The 18,770-nt window shown below is 31.8% G+C and overlaps 1 protein-coding gene across 1 annotated transcript in view; it reads right to left on the bottom strand.

Annotated features, from left to right (window-relative positions):
* LOC143045861 (protein HID1-like) overlaps nt 1-17,730 on the bottom strand; it is a 58,243-nt gene extending 40,513 nt beyond the window's left edge. The window contains exons 1-3 of the mRNA XM_076218667.1: nt 17,573-17,730; nt 15,939-16,152; nt 11,274-11,383 (exon numbers count right to left, since the gene is read on the bottom strand). Coding sequence (XP_076074782.1) covers nt 11,274-11,383; nt 15,939-16,152; nt 17,573-17,638 — 390 coding nt within the window. The 5' untranslated portion in view covers nt 17,639-17,730. The remainder of the gene's footprint in view (nt 1-11,273; nt 11,384-15,938; nt 16,153-17,572) is intronic.
* Between the last annotated feature and the right edge of the window lie 1,040 nt (nt 17,731-18,770).

The following is an 18,770-nucleotide window of genomic DNA, read 5'->3' as shown; positions in this document are numbered from 1 at the left end:
TATCCAGTATTAGAAACATTAAGTGATGCTATTAACATAGAATTCAGTATCCCAAATTTGAAAATATTATAAAAAATGATATTCAGTATTCCAATTTAAAAAAAAAAATGCTGTACAAAAATGTAATCCAGTGTCCAAACAAGATTAATTCAAAATTATATGTTTAAAGATTCAAACATGATTATACTACCATAGTCAGTATATTCAATGATGAGAATGCTATAAAAATGATATTCAGTATATTCAATGATTAGAGTGCTATAAAAACGATACTCAGTATATTCAATGATGAGAATGCTATAAAAACGATACTCAGTATATTCAATGACGAGAATGCTATAAAAAATTATATTCAGTATATCAATGATGAGAATGCTTCAATGATAGAGTGTGTCATTATCAGTTTCTGAAATGCAACAGCTGCACCAGATGGTTGATAAGATTTGAACCTTATAAGAAATGCATTCAGTTTTCAATCAGAGTGGGGGAGAAACTGCCTGTATAACAATCTGCTAGTTTAGGGAATGTGGAGCGAGGATTCTCCACGAAGAGTGAGACATGGCGTCTCATTGTAGATGTTTGTATGCAAGGAATGCTTGGGGATATCCCTATGCTAGTACATTACCATACAGGCATGAGAACTATAAATCCAAAATTCAAACATAATAAATTTTCCTAAACAAATTTGTGAAGAAAATGCCACTCTGTTCAGTTAAGGCAATTATAAAATAATACTTTTCAGGCTTAAAAATTCTCATCATTGAATATGATGTTATTATATGCAGTTATATATTTAATAATTTTTTAACGAGGTGTATCAAATTTCACAGCTATAAAGTATAGTTAGATTCTAGGGTATATGTAGTATTAAAGCTATGTATACTTCCATCTGCAATTTAACATTATGTGAGTAAATAAAAGTTTAAAATACATTATACTCTACAGAAAATATCACTATATCCCATAGTATAAATATCTTTAACATCAATAAGACGATATAAACAATCTCTATAATATCTTAAATAAATAGGAAAACTGTATAGATCCTTGGTTTTGACATATTTTAGATGTAAAGTTCTATTTAAAAAGTGTATGTTGTCCAATTTTAAGAATTCAAATTGCTGGAATAGCTACATCCCGAGTTATGGAGTAGGTTTACAATAAGGTTCGCTATAATATACTTCTAGACTGCTTGGGCACTGATGAGGCTGTAGTTTGTCCTTTATGATGCATCACAATTACGGAGTAGGTTTACAATTTTGGTTCACAATCAGTAACATACTTCTGGAATGTTTGCACTGGCACTGATGAGGCTGTACTACTGCCTTTTAGTCAATAGCTAATGTGCTACATGATCTCATTGGAAGGTTGGAGAAATAATATGTCCACACAGATAACGGAACTGATAAATACACTTATGTCAATGTTGAAATGCATAAAGTCTCATTTCAAAGTTGAATATCTGCCATGTCTGTAATGTAATCCTGTTTGAAAACATGGGATCATTCTGAACTTGATAAAAGTGAGAACTAGTGCTGAATGTGCTTTAAACCACATAAGCTGGTAGAATATGATAAGAATACTGGCAATGTTCATGCTCTGTATAATATGTAGGTACGACTGAGGTACAGTTGAATAAATGTAAAGTTTAAAACAAGAGTGGAAGTATATCCATGCCAAGTAAGTCAAGCTGTAATGCCACATCCAAAGTAAAATGAAGAACTTGATCATGTTGATAATGTCCAATCCTTTGTAGTAATCCTGATGAAACCAAAGTGCATACAGGATGTGTCTATGTCTCCATTTCCTCAGTGTTGAAATATGCAATATAAGAAATGAAGAAAGGTGTCAGTAATAGGCAATATCAAAAGCTGTACTTATGTAATAATTCTATAAATGTAAACTGTATAACAAGAAAATAACAGTTTGACTTATTTAGAATAATTCAAAAACTGAATTAAATATACTAAAAGTATCTTATATCTTATCTATCTAAGATCATGAACTACTAAATAATTATTTGCAGAATGCATGAAGAAGACAGCAAGTAAAAATAATATAAAAAAGAAATAAAAATAAAATAAAGCATTTTTTGATCACTATATACTAATCCAAAAATTTAAAAAAAAAAATAAAAATCAGGGTAAGTAAAATTCCAAGTGGCTGTTTCTGAATAATATTTAAATTACAAAAGTGAATATTTGTTCAAGCTCGTCTCTTAATTGCCTTCAGATAATAATAATGCAAAGAAACTCCAAGCACCATACATCTGTATATAAGAAATAAAAGTTCAAACAAATATACTTGCCTAGAACAGTTGTGTAGAATGTAAAGCCACTTCAATATATAACACTCGTGGAAATCTCTGTATGGTCACAAATATATAAGGATCTGATGATATATAGATCCTGCTCGTTCACATAATACTCTCTAGCACAGTAACATGGTTATAAACTTCACATGAAAAACTACACAAGTTTGCAAACAATATAAACTCAGCTGTGTATAAGTAAATAAGATCCAAAGGTGAAATAAACAAGATAGTTCATATCGCAAGAAGTAGATATCTAAAATTAGTATGGTAGCGGTTGAAAAATAATGCAGCCACATTGTGACATAATAATGGTAAAAGTTAAAAAACAAATGAAGTCCAGTGAATAAATTGAATAATAGCACTGTAAAACTCCATCAACTAGTCAGGCTGCTATGAACCAAGAAACTGATTATACAAAGACCATGCAATTGGCTTTACACACAGATTGGGTACATCTAACATCCAGGGGAGGAGACTGACCTACTGACCCTCAAATAATATACTATTATTGTGTAATCAGTATTAAAGAGATCTGGTATCATATTCTGCTTCCTCTCCCACAGTGATTGTTTGTGACATGTATCTGATTAAGACAAGATTAGTGTGCCTCCTAGTGAGATTCCAGTTGTAACTTCAAAGTGTCAAATGTTAGACAAATTAACCTCAAGATATAACAAGTGGTCCGTGTATGTTAATTAATTGCATCCATGATGTCAGCATCTTTATCATAAAATTAATTACTTGAAAACTGAAAAGACTTTTCTGTTTGTATAAACAATACTTAAATTACATATAAGTAAATATTTATACAAACTTCAAAGGTGTTTGTATCCTGATCTCATATGTATTTTCTTGTGGTCTCATATTGTATTTTCTTGTAGTGATCTATTGTATTTTCTTGTAGACTCTTATTATATATTTCTTGTGGTCTCATATGGAAATATTATTTCTTGTAGTCTCGTATGGAAATATTATTTCTGTAGTTTTAGTAGGAGGTTGTGTAATCTTTTGTTTGTGTAATCTTTGTTTGTGTAACTGTTGAGGGATCCTGATATAGCAAATCTCAATAAAGTCAGCATGGCAATATGATAGCTAGCCCACATAAATGAGCAAAAAAGACCAAATAACTGCTCCCAAAACAAACTACAACCAAGGCAAATATAAGGGGTTTCTGTGTGTAAACCAAAACATAGTCTCAGCAAATCATACTGGCTTAAAGCAGAAAGACAGTTAGAATAATAATAATATTTATTAAAAAATCATTTAATTTTGGCCCTTGAGAAACACTCAGCATACAAACGCAATTTTGAGTTCCTGCCTGAGCAAGTCAGCTTGCAACCTTCAGTGTAAGGAAGAACCTGCCTGCCCGACAATGCGCCAGCCGGGGAATGTGAAGCGAGGGTTCTCCACTTAGGTGATGAGACTAGGCGTCTCATCGGCAGCCAGGTAGTGCAAGGGTCTGCCTGGGGGATAGCCCATGTACTCGTGAAGTAGCAGGGGTCTATCAAACTGGCACTGGAATAAATTTGATAAAATTTGTCCCCGAAATGCTTGGGGATGAATGAAATTTTAGAAATGACCAGTGATAAAATTCCATTAAGGTCCAAAAACTCAGATGGAAACATATGAGTGCCCCCAAGGATTTAGGAGTTTGGATTATTCACCTTCAATAAAGTCATGAGAAAAATAAAAAAAAAATAATGAAAATATATGTTACATACTGATTCATAATAATGTCTACATGTATTACTAATGATATTTAGTATTTAAAGATAAGAAGTTAATGACAAAAATTTCTTAACAAAACTGCATACTTGTTAGGAAATAAACATGAGAATTTTATAAACAATGGTATCCAGTATTAGAAACATTAAGTGATGCTATTAACATAGAATTCAGTATCCCAAATTTGAAAATATTATAAAAAATGATATTCAGTATTCCAATTTAAAAAAAAAAATGCTGTACAAAAATGTAATCCAGTGTCCAAACAAGATTAATTCAAAATTATATGTTTAAAGATTCAAACATGATTATACTACCATAGTCAGTATATTCAATGATGAGAATGCTATAAAAATGATATTCAGTATATTCAATGATTAGAGTGCTATAAAAACGATACTCAGTATATTCAATGATGAGAATGCTATAAAAACGATACTCAGTATATTCAATGACGAGAATGCTATAAAAAATTATATTCAGTATATCAATGATGAGAATGCTTCAATGATAGAGTGTGTCATTATCAGTTTCTGAAATGCAACAGCTGCACCAGATGGTTGATAAGATTTGAACCTTATAAGAAATGCATTCAGTTTTCAATCAGAGTGGGGGAGAAACTGCCTGTATAACAATCTGCTAGTTTAGGGAATGTGGAGCGAGGATTCTCCACGAAGAGTGAGACATGGCGTCTCATTGTAGATGTTTGTATGCAAGGAATGCTTGGGGATATCCCTATGCTAGTACATTACCATACAGGCATGAGAACTATAAATCCAAAATTCAAACATAATAAATTTTCCTAAACAAATTTGTGAAGAAAATGCCACTCTGTTCAGTTAAGGCAATTATAAAATAATACTTTTCAGGCTTAAAAATTCTCATCATTGAATATGATGTTATTATATGCAGTTATATATTTAATAATTTTTTAACGAGGTGTATCAAATTTCACAGCTATAAAGTATAGTTAGATTCTAGGGTATATGTAGTATTAAAGCTATGTATACTTCCATCTGCAATTTAACATTATGTGAGTAAATAAAAGTTTAAAATACATTATACTCTACAGAAAATATCACTATATCCCATAGTATAAATATCTTTAACATCAATAAGACGATATAAACAATCTCTATAATATCTTAAATAAATAGGAAAACTGTATAGATCCTTGGTTTTGACATATTTTAGATGTAAAGTTCTATTTAAAAAGTGTATGTTGTCCAATTTTAAGAATTCAAATTGCTGGAATAGCTACATCCCGAGTTATGGAGTAGGTTTACAATAAGGTTCGCTATAATATACTTCTAGACTGCTTGGGCACTGATGAGGCTGTAGTTTGTCCTTTATGATGCATCACAATTACGGAGTAGGTTTACAATTTTGGTTCACAATCAGTAACATACTTCTGGAATGTTTGCACTGGCACTGATGAGGCTGTACTACTGCCTTTTAGTCAATAGCTAATGTGCTACATGATCTCATTGGAAGGTTGGAGAAATAATATGTCCACACAGATAACGGAACTGATAAATACACTTATGTCAATGTTGAAATGCATAAAGTCTCATTTCAAAGTTGAATATCTGCCATGTCTGTAATGTAATCCTGTTTGAAAACATGGGATCATTCTGAACTTGATAAAAGTGAGAACTAGTGCTGAATGTGCTTTAAACCACATAAGCTGGTAGAATATGATAAGAATACTGGCAATGTTCATGCTCTGTATAATATGTAGGTACGACTGAGGTACAGTTGAATAAATGTAAAGTTTAAAACAAGAGTGGAAGTATATCCATGCCAAGTAAGTCAAGCTGTAATGCCACATCCAAAGTAAAATGAAGAACTTGATCATGTTGATAATGTCCAATCCTTTGTAGTAATCCTGATGAAACCAAAGTGCATACAGGATGTGTCTATGTCTCCATTTCCTCAGTGTTGAAATATGCAATATAAGAAATGAAGAAAGGTGTCAGTAATAGGCAATATCAAAAGCTGTACTTATGTAATAATTCTATAAATGTAAACTGTATAACAAGAAAATAACAGTTTGACTTATTTAGAATAATTCAAAAACTGAATTAAATATACTAAAAGTATCTTATATCTTATCTATCTAAGATCATGAACTACTAAATAATTATTTGCAGAATGCATGAAGAAGACAGCAAGTAAAAATAATATAAAAAAGAAATAAAAATAAAATAAAGCATTTTTTGATCACTATATACTAATCCAAAAATTTAAAAAAAAAAATAAAAATCAGGGTAAGTAAAATTCCAAGTGGCTGTTTCTGAATAATATTTAAATTACAAAAGTGAATATTTGTTCAAGCTCGTCTCTTAATTGCCTTCAGATAATAATAATGCAAAGAAACTCCAAGCACCATACATCTGTATATAAGAAATAAAAGTTCAAACAAATATACTTGCCTAGAACAGTTGTGTAGAATGTAAAGCCACTTCAATATATAACACTCGTGGAAATCTCTGTATGGTCACAAATATATAAGGATCTGATGATATATAGATCCTGCTCGTTCACATAATACTCTCTAGCACAGTAACATGGTTATAAACTTCACATGAAAAACTACACAAGTTTGCAAACAATATAAACTCAGCTGTGTATAAGTAAATAAGATCCAAAGGTGAAATAAACAAGATAGTTCATATCGCAAGAAGTAGATATCTAAAATTAGTATGGTAGCGGTTGAAAAATAATGCAGCCACATTGTGACATAATAATGGTAAAAGTTAAAAAACAAATGAAGTCCAGTGAATAAATTGAATAATAGCACTGTAAAACTCCATCAACTAGTCAGGCTGCTATGAACCAAGAAACTGATTATACAAAGACCATGCAATTGGCTTTACACACAGATTGGGTACATCTAACATCCAGGGGAGGAGACTGACCTACTGACCCTCAAATAATATACTATTATTGTGTAATCAGTATTAAAGAGATCTGGTATCATATTCTGCTTCCTCTCCCACAGTGATTGTTTGTGACATGTATCTGATTAAGACAAGATTAGTGTGCCTCCTAGTGAGATTCCAGTTGTAACTTCAAAGTGTCAAATGTTAGACAAATTAACCTCAAGATATAACAAGTGGTCCGTGTATGTTAATTAATTGCATCCATGATGTCAGCATCTTTATCATAAAATTAATTACTTGAAAACTGAAAAGACTTTTCTGTTTGTATAAACAATACTTAAATTACATATAAGTAAATAAGAAACCAAAATTTGTGTATAAGAGTCTTATTGATCATATATTTCAACCTCCCCTTGAAAAATTTCAGAAATGGGAGCAGTTGATAGACTCAGAAATTGAAAATTGGCAAAAATATTGTATGCTACTAAGGAAGTCTTGCAAAGATACCTATTTAAAAAACTTTCAATACAAAATACTTCACCAAATAATTCCTACAAACTCTTTTTTGTACAAGATAAAGAAGAAAGATTCTAGTTCATGTACTTTTTGTAAACTTGATGACGAAACTATTGTACATTTTTTCTATGATTGTCCAATAACATATCAATTTTGATCATCATTATTACAGCAAATAAGATTGTATAGCAGGGATTTTGCCATCAGTAAAAAGCAGATATTCCTTGGTTTCTATTCAGAAAGCTTATTCATGAATCTTTTATTTTTAGTAGCAAAAAATTATATATATAAATGTAAGTTTAAGGAACTTACTCCTAATATTTTTGGTTTTAAAAATAGAATAAAACAATATCAGTCATATGAATATTATATTGCAAAGAAAAATAATAATGTTGATGTGTATGAAAAATTTTGGACCCCATTACAATATATATTTCCACCATAGAGTATGATATTAATCTGTGAGCAAATTTTTGTTTATTCTTTGATGCATATAATTGTAAACAATAATTATGTACATAATTAAGTAATGTATGTGTGTATGTAAGTAAGAATTGTATGTGTGTATGAGAGACTGAGAGAAAGTGAAAGTGAAGGCAAGTGGTTCTCATTTCTTTTTTCTATTTACCTCTTTACATTGGTATTTCCTGATATTTATTTATATATTCATAAATTTCTACCCTTTCCGTTTTTTTTTTTTGTTTTTTTTTGGCTTTCTTATTTCTTAATTACTTTCAGTGTGTTTTAAAGCTTATCTTAGTTATTTATTTATATTTTTTTCTTGTGAGGGAGGAGTTAAAATTTAATAAAATCATTTAAACATTTATTGCTTTAAAAAAGGGAGGGAAGAGAGAAGAAAGAGAAAAAAGAAATGAAACTACTCTTGATTTATAATCTTTGTTTGATTCCTTAAAATCCAAAACTAAATAATATGTCATTTATGAAGAATTGTTTATTTTTTGTTTGTTAGACATTAGACATTTATATCGAACCATCTTTATATTTGTTAGCATTTATAACTTACATGTATTTATACCGGTATATTATATATATATATTTGGTGAATATTAATAACAACCACTAACTCCTGTATATATAAATATCATTACTAATGTTAACGAGGCCGGGATAAGGTACCGGTAATCGATGTTTTAAACTAACAAATGTAAAGATTTCAATAAAATATGTAAACTAAATATTGTGCAATTAGATATTTCTTGCTATTGTGCAATACTGTGCAATTGAAAATGTCTTGCTATTGCACAATACTTGATATGGAATCCTGATTTGGACCAACTTGAAAACTGGGCCCATAATCAAAAATCAAAGTACATATTTAGATAAAGCATATCAAATAAGCCCAAGAATTTAATTTTTGTTAAAATCAAACTTAGTTTAATTTTGGACCCTTTGGACCTTAATGTAGACCAATTTGAAAACTGGACCAAAAATTAAGAATCTACATACACAGTTAGATTTGGCATATCAAAGAACCCATTTATTCAATTTTTGATGAAATCAAACAAAGTTTAATTTTGGACCCCCATTTGGACCAACTTGAAAACTAGGCCAATAATTAAAAATCTAAGTACATTTTTAAATTCAGCATATCAAAGAACCCCAAGGATTCAATTTTTGTTAAAATCAAACTAAGTTTAATTTTGGACCCTTTGGACCTTAATGTAGACCAATTTGAAAACGGGACCAAAAATTAAGAATCTACATACATAGTTAGATTCAGCATATCAAAGAACCCCAATTATTCAATTTTTGATGAAATCACACAAAGTTCAATTTTGGACCCTTTGGGCCCCTTATTCCTAAACTGTTAGGACCAAAACTCCCAAAATCAAACCCAACCTTCCTTTTATGGTCATAAACCTTGTGTTTAAATTTCATAGATTTCTATTTACTTATACTAAAGTTATTGTGCAAAAACCAAGAATAATGCTTATTTGGGCCCTTTTTTGGCCCTTAATTTCTAAACTGTTGGAACCAAAACTCCCAAAATCAATCCCAACCTTCCTTTTGTGGTCATAAACCTTGTGTCAAAATTTCATAGATTTCTATTCACTTAAACTAAAGTTATAGTGCGAAAACCAAGAAAATGCTTATTTGGGCCCTTTTTGGCCCCTAATTCCTAAAATGTTGGGACCAAAACTCCCAAAATCAATCCCAACCTTCCTTTTGTAGTCATAAACCTTGTGTTAAAATTTCATTGATTTCTATTCACTTTTACTAAAGTTAGAGTGCGAAAACTAAAAGTATTCGGACGACGACGACGACAACGACGACGACGAAGACGAAGCCAACGTGATAGCAATATACGACCAAAAAATTAAAATTTTTGCGGTCGTATAAAAATGGTTAAAAATTGACGATAAAGGGCAATAACTCCTAAAGGGTTCAACTGACCACTTCGGTCATGTTGACTTATTTGTAAATCTAACTTTGCTGAACATTATTGCTGTTTAAAGTTTATCTCTATCTATAATAATATTCAAGATAATAACCAAAAACAGTAAAATTTCCTTAAAATTACCAATTTAGGGGCAGCAACCCAACAACAGGTTGTCCGATTCATCTGAAAATTTCAGGGCAGATAGATCTTGATCTGATAAACAATTTTACCCATGTCAGATTTGCTCTAAATGCTTTGGTTTTTGAGTTATAAGCCAAAAACTGCATTTTACCCCTATGTTCTATTTTTAGCCATGGCGGCCATCTTGGTTGGATGGCCGGGTCACCGGACACATTTTTTAAACTAGATACCCCAAAGATGATTGTGGCCAAGTTTGGATTAATTTGGCCCAGTAGTTTCAGAGGAGAAGATTTTTGTAAAAGATAAATAAGATTTACGAAAAATGGTTAAAAATTGACTATTAAAGGGCAATAACTCCTAAAGGGGTCAACTGACCATTTCGGTCATGTTGACTTATTTGTAAATCTTACTTTGCTGAACATTATTGTTGTTAACAGTTTATCTCTATCTATAATAATATTCATGATAATAACCAGAAACAGCAAAATTTCCTTAAAATTACCAATTCAGGGGCAGCAACCTAACAACGGGTTGTCGGATTCATCTGAAAATTTCAGGGCAGATAGATCTTGACCTGATAAACAATTTTACCCTGTCAGATTTGCTCTAAATGCTTTGGTTTTTGAGTTATAAGCCAAAAACTGCATTTTACCCCTATGTTCTATTTTTAGCCATGGCGGCCATCTTGGTTGGTTGGCCGGGTCACGCCACACATTTTTCTAATGATGATTGTGGCCAAGTTTAATTTAATTTGGCCGGACGACGACAGACGACGGACGCCAAGTGATGAGAAAAGCTCACTTGGCCCTTTGGGCCAGGTGAGCTAAAAAGGGGCATTCCTTTGGCTGTTTGGCATGTATAAATAATTAGAAACATCTAGATTGATTAATGTGGGCTAATCATCCAGCAACAAATATTACATGCATGTTCAGAATGACAACACTTTACAGTAATATGAATTTACTCTGCTTTATACCAAACCAAACAGATTGAAACAGATGTTTAAAGACTACTAGTAAAAGTAAAATATTCCTGATGTACAAGCGTACATGTTTACCTACCTAGACACATTATTTTGACCCGACGTTCATAAAGCTTTACTATTACCAGTAATAGCAGCTGCAATTTTTTTTAGTTTATTTCGACCCAGCTGTTGGCAAACCCTTATTATCATATTATGTTTTGTTTCATATCGTCGATTTAGTGCCATAAAAGCAGCAAAGATTGGTATAAGTTCAGCTTTTTGACTGATTAGCTAATATTGATGAGTCAAAATTTATCAAAAACAAACCTCTGAGTCTTCTGACTGACCAGGTAAAGTTGACCAGAAGAATCCTCTCCAATCTGGGTCTTCAAATATATATGGTAGTACCCTTGTCAACAACCGTATACAATTTAAAACTGAAAATAATGAAGAAATAATAACTGTTGTGTTGGCCAAAAAATGTAAATTTCAACAGTGAAAACTTATGTCTGGAATCTTGTACCCTAATCAAACTTTAAAATAAAGATTATATATATAAATTTATAAGATTAGGAATATAGTGCGGTGACAGAAGTGTAAAAAGTCGTCTAGATCGCGAGTTTAATCTCTCCAAATAACACACGGCTAAAAATGGTCTTAACTTAAAGACAAATATGTCTTCTTTAGTTTTTGCCCTGTCGTCAGAATTTCGTACGGTCACATTTTTCTAAAAAGTTGTTTAAATGACTAGTAGTATATTGGAGAGTTTCAACCCCCCTTTTTCAAAATGAAAAAATGTGTATGTTTTCTCACATTTAATTGAAATAGTTTTTCCTGAAGCCATTTTTATATGTCAAAATATTCTATTTAGTATTCTATTTTCTTCTAATCTATAAAATTTGCGAAGTTTGGACTGTTTAAAATTGAGGTAATTTTAATTGCAAATTCAGACACAAACTTTGGTTTCTTCTTCATAGCAGTAATAAAAATTATCCCATAATAATTTAAGCATATAGTATTTCATAAAACTAATAAGTGATAAAAATTTCGGAACCAAAATATGAAAAAAACCTTAAGAAATCAATGGAAAAAGAATGGACTAAAAACTTCAATTTCAACACGGAACTTAATCACTTGCCTTCCGTCACATTTTGTGTATTAGTCAATAATTTGCTCTCAACTGATATATGGAATTACTACCTTTTTCGCTATTATATACACATATTTTCAATTAAAGTGCACATATATGCCACATACTTTGTTTGTATATGTTTATATTCTATGTTTTTTGTTACAAAACATCAAAAATACTTTGTCAGAAAAGTCTTATTGTAAAATCAAAATAATTGACGGATAGTTTTAGTAAATATTCCGTGATATGTGAAGTCCGTTGCAACTTGCTCCAATAAGTCCAAAGAAAAGAATAAAGTCGTTCAATTTTATGCAGTGCTTAATATGCAAAAAAATAACTCGACTGGAATTCTCAGTCAATTTAACCATATAGGGAAGTCGATTTTTGTATCTGCATCGAATAAAAGATTGGATGAGGTGAACATGTTTCATGAAAAGGCACTTGTTTCTGTCAATATGGGTTTACTATCCATACCCGTACGAAAAATCACCCGTACGGGTATGGATAGTAAACCCCATATTGACAGAAACAAGTACCTATGATTTCATGCGATAGCTGTTAATTCGAAGAACTCCGTGCAGGCAGTTTACCATCGTTCATGCTACAAAAGTTACACAAGTTAACATAGTTGTGCCCCCTTTTAGAGCGAGGAAGCTTCTTATCTGAATTTAATGACGACATACAATTATCGGACTGTTGTCCCACAGTTTCGAGTATTTGTATGCGTTCTAGAATGCAGTCGTTCAACTGGAGCGCTTGTACATTTTGTTGCAACAAAACATTTTAGAAATATCAAAAAAACTACGCAAGTTTGAATCAGATGAGCGTATGAAGAATGTTTTATCCGTGTCAGACAAAGTTAAAATTGAAATAGTTTTTCCGTCCATCTTTTAAACTTCAAGCTCTCTGTCATTTTGGTTGCATTACAAATCATTTGCTAAAAACGAAAAAAGACCCAAAAAAATCCAAACCCGTGGAAGCAGATATCTCAGATCACGATACCGCTTTTACTAATTTTATTTTGGCTATTGACAACGATTTAATGGTCATTCCTCGTGACACTGTTACTTGATAAATACAGATCTACTCTAATTTAAAATATTGTACTTGTAACATGTGGTCTAAACTTATTGATTTCTATAGAAATTCAGTTGTCAAACAACAAGTTCAAGGCAAATATAACATAATTTATAGTAGCAAAATAACTATTTGAGATTTAATATCAGCTGCTAAGCAATTGAAAACTGACCTCAAAATCTCAATGTAAACGGTAATAGACACAAATAACGGACAGATATTTCATTCCGCTGCAAGTATACTTAGAAAAGACATCGAAACTCTAAAGAAGAATACCCAACTTCGGATGAATTGTCTCTTCCTTCTTCAATTCAGTCAATGCCTTCGTATTTATTGCAATTCATTTTATAGTTACTCGATGAAACTGCATACAGCCAAGACTATTCTCAGGAAATGGCACCAGAGAAATTGCGTAAATGCTAAGAAATTGTTAAGTCAATCGTGTGTGTGGCCAATTTTGTTTTACTCTTTTTTTTTAGGATTGGCTTTACAAATGTACCATGAGTTTGGTTCAAAACACCTTGTTGAAACATTGAATGCCAATGGACTTTATGCTTCTTAAAGTAAAGTGCGACGCTATCTAATGTATTGCCAACCATGAAATTGAGCGAATTCAAGATATATAGTGTGTACATCTCGTATAATGTTTCCTCAGCATCTTTGCAGACACGCATATGGATGTCATCACACCTTCCTAAACCCCCTTTTAGATCTCTGTTAAATCTTGGATGAATTGATAGGGATGGTTTGAAGCTGGTATTTTTTTAGGAACAAATGTCTTCGGACTTCCTACAATACCTTGTCTATACTTGTAAAGAAAAACTCAAAATAACGTGTTTGCTGTGAGCAGAACCTTTCATGTGCAGACATGTGGCCATGAGTGAAATGAGTAGAAATATTAAAACATGTCTTGTGACGGTTGATGAAAATGAAGATGATGAAGATAACGGTTGATTTGGTATAAAGCTTGTTGCACTGGTACACCCAGGTTAGGGGAGTGTTGGTGCGCCCTTAAAAAAGTTTAACCCGGCCACATTCTGTATGAGTCAGTTTCAAGTCATGAGATGGTAATGCAGTGTTTGTCGTTTGTTTCTAGTTGTTTCTTATTCATTTTGTTCATTAATCGGGCCGTTAGATTTTTTGTTTGTTTTACGTTATTTGTTTCGGGAATTGAAGACTATGCAGTATGAATTTTACTCATTGTTGAAGCCCGTACGGGACCTATAATTGTAAGTTAATTTATGTCTCATTTGCAATCATATCACATCTTCTTTTTTTATATGGAATACTTTTGAAGTTTGTGGTTTTGTTGTAAGGAAAAAAAGGGGGGATATATAGGTACAAAACCTATAATGTAATAGATTTTAACCAGAGTAAAATACACAACAACAGATAATACTATGGAAGCAGTAATAATTGTGAAAAAAACCAAAAGCAACGAGTAGTCTTTAAAAAAAACCTAAAGTATCAGCAAATTCAATTTGAGGTCATATTTGACTGTAGTGTTCTATTGCTTTGGTTTGATACCTCACCAAATATGATGGTTTAAAAAATAATTTTAAAGTATTGTCCTGCATGACACTTGATGTTTACCTGAAATTGAAATTTGTCATAAGGTTAAGGTGCTCTAAACATTTTTTAGGTTGAAAACTTGATTTTTGAAGTTTTGTTTATAAAACGTCGTTTTATGAATTTTTTTGATAAAAAAATCTCAATGATTAAGGTTTATGTATAATAACAAACATTGCTAAAGCCAAAACAGTATCATTTGTATTTAGGTAGAGTTTAGAAATATAAAAAAATGTCAAAATTGAAACCCTCCCAAATTTTCACAGATTTTTACATATGACCTTTGACCTCAATTTTTAAAAAATGTGACCATATCAAGTCTTGACGACAGGCATATTATTATAGTACACGATTTCCTCTTTCCAATGATATATTATATAGGTGTGTGTTCGGTGGGGAGATTAAATTCAAAAAAATCTGCCTTCAGTCACCGCACTAATAACTTTTACTAAAATTGCTTATTACAGAGTTGATGTTGCAGGATTAGCATCCAAATGAAATCGGCACTAAATAACAGAAAAAATAAAATTTATACAATATCTGGATATAAGAAGATGTGATATGAGTGCCTATGAGACAACTCTCCTGGCATCCAAGTCACAACTTGTAAAAGTAAACCATATGCATAGTTATAGGAATTAAAGAAAGAATTTCAAAGCCTCTTAAAAGATATTCAATTTCTTTACACATGTTACACATGCACATGTATTTCAAAATATCTGTTTTTACCTAATATGCAATTCACTTAATGTGAATGTTCAAATATATTTTCTTATATCTACACAAAAAGTATTTATGTATTGATTATAAATTTTGTTTTTTATCACATTTCTAACAGAAATAAGAACATATAAACTGTTAGCAAGCTATTTCCATTCTCAATTTAATATGGTGAATTAATAAATTATTAAACTATTTTTATTGGCACTCTGGCATGGCAGTAAAATCAAAGATATGAAACTTGAAAGAACTAAAATAACTTATAAATAATAACAATAACAATTGATTTATGTTGTGATATTTCATATGATTATATATTTCTATGATATTATCTCATCCTCTTCATGTGAATTATAATTTTAATTTTATCTTCATTATATGTTTATGTGTTAAGAATGAGAATGTATTGTGTATTGTTGTCATTATGTCCCGTCAGGGGCCCTTCATTTGAAAATAAAGAACTTTGAACTTTGAACTTTATAAACTCTCTTTACCAATTTGTTGTTCTTTTTGTGAAGGACAACCACTTTCTGCAGCTGCTACAAGTTTCTCCACAGCTTTGTAACATAATGTTGCAAGATTTGACGGAGATTCTTCACGCAGAGCTCGTATCTCTGCGGCAGGTATTAGGGTAAACACATCTTGTACACAGGTGACACTGTCAGACCAAAACTGTTCCCAAAATGATTCATCACTGGCTTCTATTGGCTATTGAAAGAGAAATAAATAATAAGATTGATAGTTCTCTGTGTTTCTGCAACTATTTTTCTCAGTATTGTCCTAACAGCCTTTTAGATTTAGATGGTGAATCTGTCCAGATTGATATTTAAGTCTAAGATTCATAAATTTTTTTATCAGTTGTTATTGGCTTTGAACTTATTTTCAGTAACTGTGAGTACACTCACATCTGTACTTTATAATGTCTTTTTTGCTGTGAGGGATGTATGAATTTCCTGCCACTTCAGGTCTGTGTTTTGTTAGTTGTTTGTCTGCTTTGTTTTGATATGATAACTTGAGCTCTTTCCAACTGGTTTTTATAGCTTGCTCTCATGTTGTACCTTTACACTACTGTATAAGTTTAGGAGTAGGGTTAGGTGCCGGCAAACTAGTTGAACCCCATTAAATTTTGTATGTGCCTGTCACAAGTCAGGTCCTGCAATTCAGTGGTTGCTGCATTTTGATGCACATGTATATCACATTTTTTCATTCATTTTTTTGTACAAAAATCTAGTCGTTAGTTTTTGTTTTTTGACTTTTAGAATTATTCTACATCTGTCAACAGGGTTCTTTATGGCTTACTATGTGGTTTTGGCTCATTGTTGAAGGCCATACATGTACAGTAACCTATAGTTGTGAATTTCAGGTCTTTGGGGAGAGTTGACCACTCGTCCACCAAAGCCCTGTGTCACCATAAAAAAATATTTCTGCATTTCCTTTACATTCCTTTAATTAGTTCAAGATTACTCTGACGTCCAACAGCTGTTTTGCCAGACAAGCTGGGGCCGTGGGATGTCAGAGTTTGTCCATTTAAAAAAGTGGATGTTTGCCCATCAAAAATAGATGCCCTACTTCGTTGCCTCTGGAACTGACTGACAGCCTTAGATCTATATAAATCAGGCATCATTTTGTTCATTTTTCATTTCATTCGACATCAGAGTAATCTCAAGACTACATCACAGTGGACTACATTTGTCATTTCCTTTGTCACAATGTTTAAGCAAATTAAAAATGTACATCATGGTATTCTTTTCACAGATCAACCTTGACAGACCTCTTGACAGGTACTATCATACTGACAGTTACATGACGTATTATAGTCCCTGAACTAGGGTAACTGGTGGAACTCATTCATAAAAGACAACACAAGATATATGATAATTCTATGAAAGTCAGACCCTGAGGAGCAACAACTGGGTGTAAATTTGTTTTATTGGATTCCTATCAATGAATGGTTCCAACCAGCCTTCAAAATTTTTAGAAAAAAACTCATTTTACAGAATCTTTTTATTGTAATTAATAAAATTGGTCATGCGTGTTGTTTTAGAGGATTTTTTTTTGCTGTTCTGTTCCGATATGTGACACGTATGAATGGTGTTTTATGTGTTGATCACTCGTTTCATCGTTTCACCTGTGTCTTAGTAGTAAGCTGTATGACAGCTTTCCTGAAATTGAGTTTAGTGTCTGTATTTCCCATTGTTGGCTGTTTCTTTAAGATTTTGGCATATTTTAGAATGTTGTTGTTGTCAGAAAATCGATTAGATTATGATGAAAACCGCAATAATGGGAGATTACTCTGTAGAGGAAATAATCAAAGTACTGAAACACTGTTTTCTCCCAATATCTACTTTCCTTGTAATGACCGCCTTCAACACGTTTAAGTTTCCATCAAATGTATGGTGCATTGCTTTGTGAAGACATATATACAGTGAAAGTTAACAAAATTATGATTATAAACAAAATTGATAATAACATTTTTACATAATGGCAGTGCATATTTTTAATCTCTTAATTTTTACTGAGACTACTATAACACATGTTTTATAGTAGTCTCAGATTTTTATTATTGCAATAAAACTATTTACACATGATGAATTTACTGACTGTAGTTTTAGATTAAGACATATGCTTTGAACGACTTTATAAGTCGCTCATCGCAATACTCAGGGGAAGGCTGATAGTTTTAATTGTGCATGGAAAAAATAATTGTTGCCTTATTTGTGTTCTGCAGGCCGATGGAATTCGGTATGAGAGTGTGTGCATGTTCTTGGACTGTCTGAGAGGTTGTATTATTCTGTCTGTTTTTGTGATTGCAATGAGATGATAGGTGGTTTTATAAAACATGACCAGTCGTGCATCTGTTCTTCTGTGTGCAAGGTCTCTTCATTTTAGATGATCTTTATGTCACTAACGCTAGAGGTGTTTCTGCGTCGTATAGTGACATATCTAGCAGCCCTTCTTTGCACTTTTTCTATTTTGTTATTTACTCAGGTAAATAATTCAATGAGTGATAAATTTGATTATTTCTCTGAGAAGAAATTTAAAGGTCCTAGCAAAAAAACTACACAAAGAACAATACCTATTGTATTCCTTCAATAGAACAGGTGAACTTACAAAAGTTTAAATAGCCTGGTCAGATAGAAATGGCACTGTGGAAAACTTTTATTGGGTTCGCAATAATATCTTCAGTAAAGTAAGGGCATAAGACTAAAAGCATAATCTAGTGATGGTCTGACTAAAGATTTATATGCCTGTTCCTTTACTGAGGTGGAACTGATGTTAAGATTCCTTCTAAGAAAACCTAGTGTACTGTTGGCTTTATTACAGAT

The sequence above is a fragment of the Mytilus galloprovincialis genome, chromosome 9 (assembly GCF_965363235.1).
Source record: "Mytilus galloprovincialis chromosome 9, xbMytGall1.hap1.1, whole genome shotgun sequence".
In the NCBI taxonomy this organism is placed as follows: domain Eukaryota; kingdom Metazoa; phylum Mollusca; class Bivalvia; order Mytilida; family Mytilidae; genus Mytilus; species Mytilus galloprovincialis.
The sequence above is the reverse complement of the archived record's forward strand: the minus strand, read 5'-3'. Positions and strand labels throughout refer to the sequence as shown.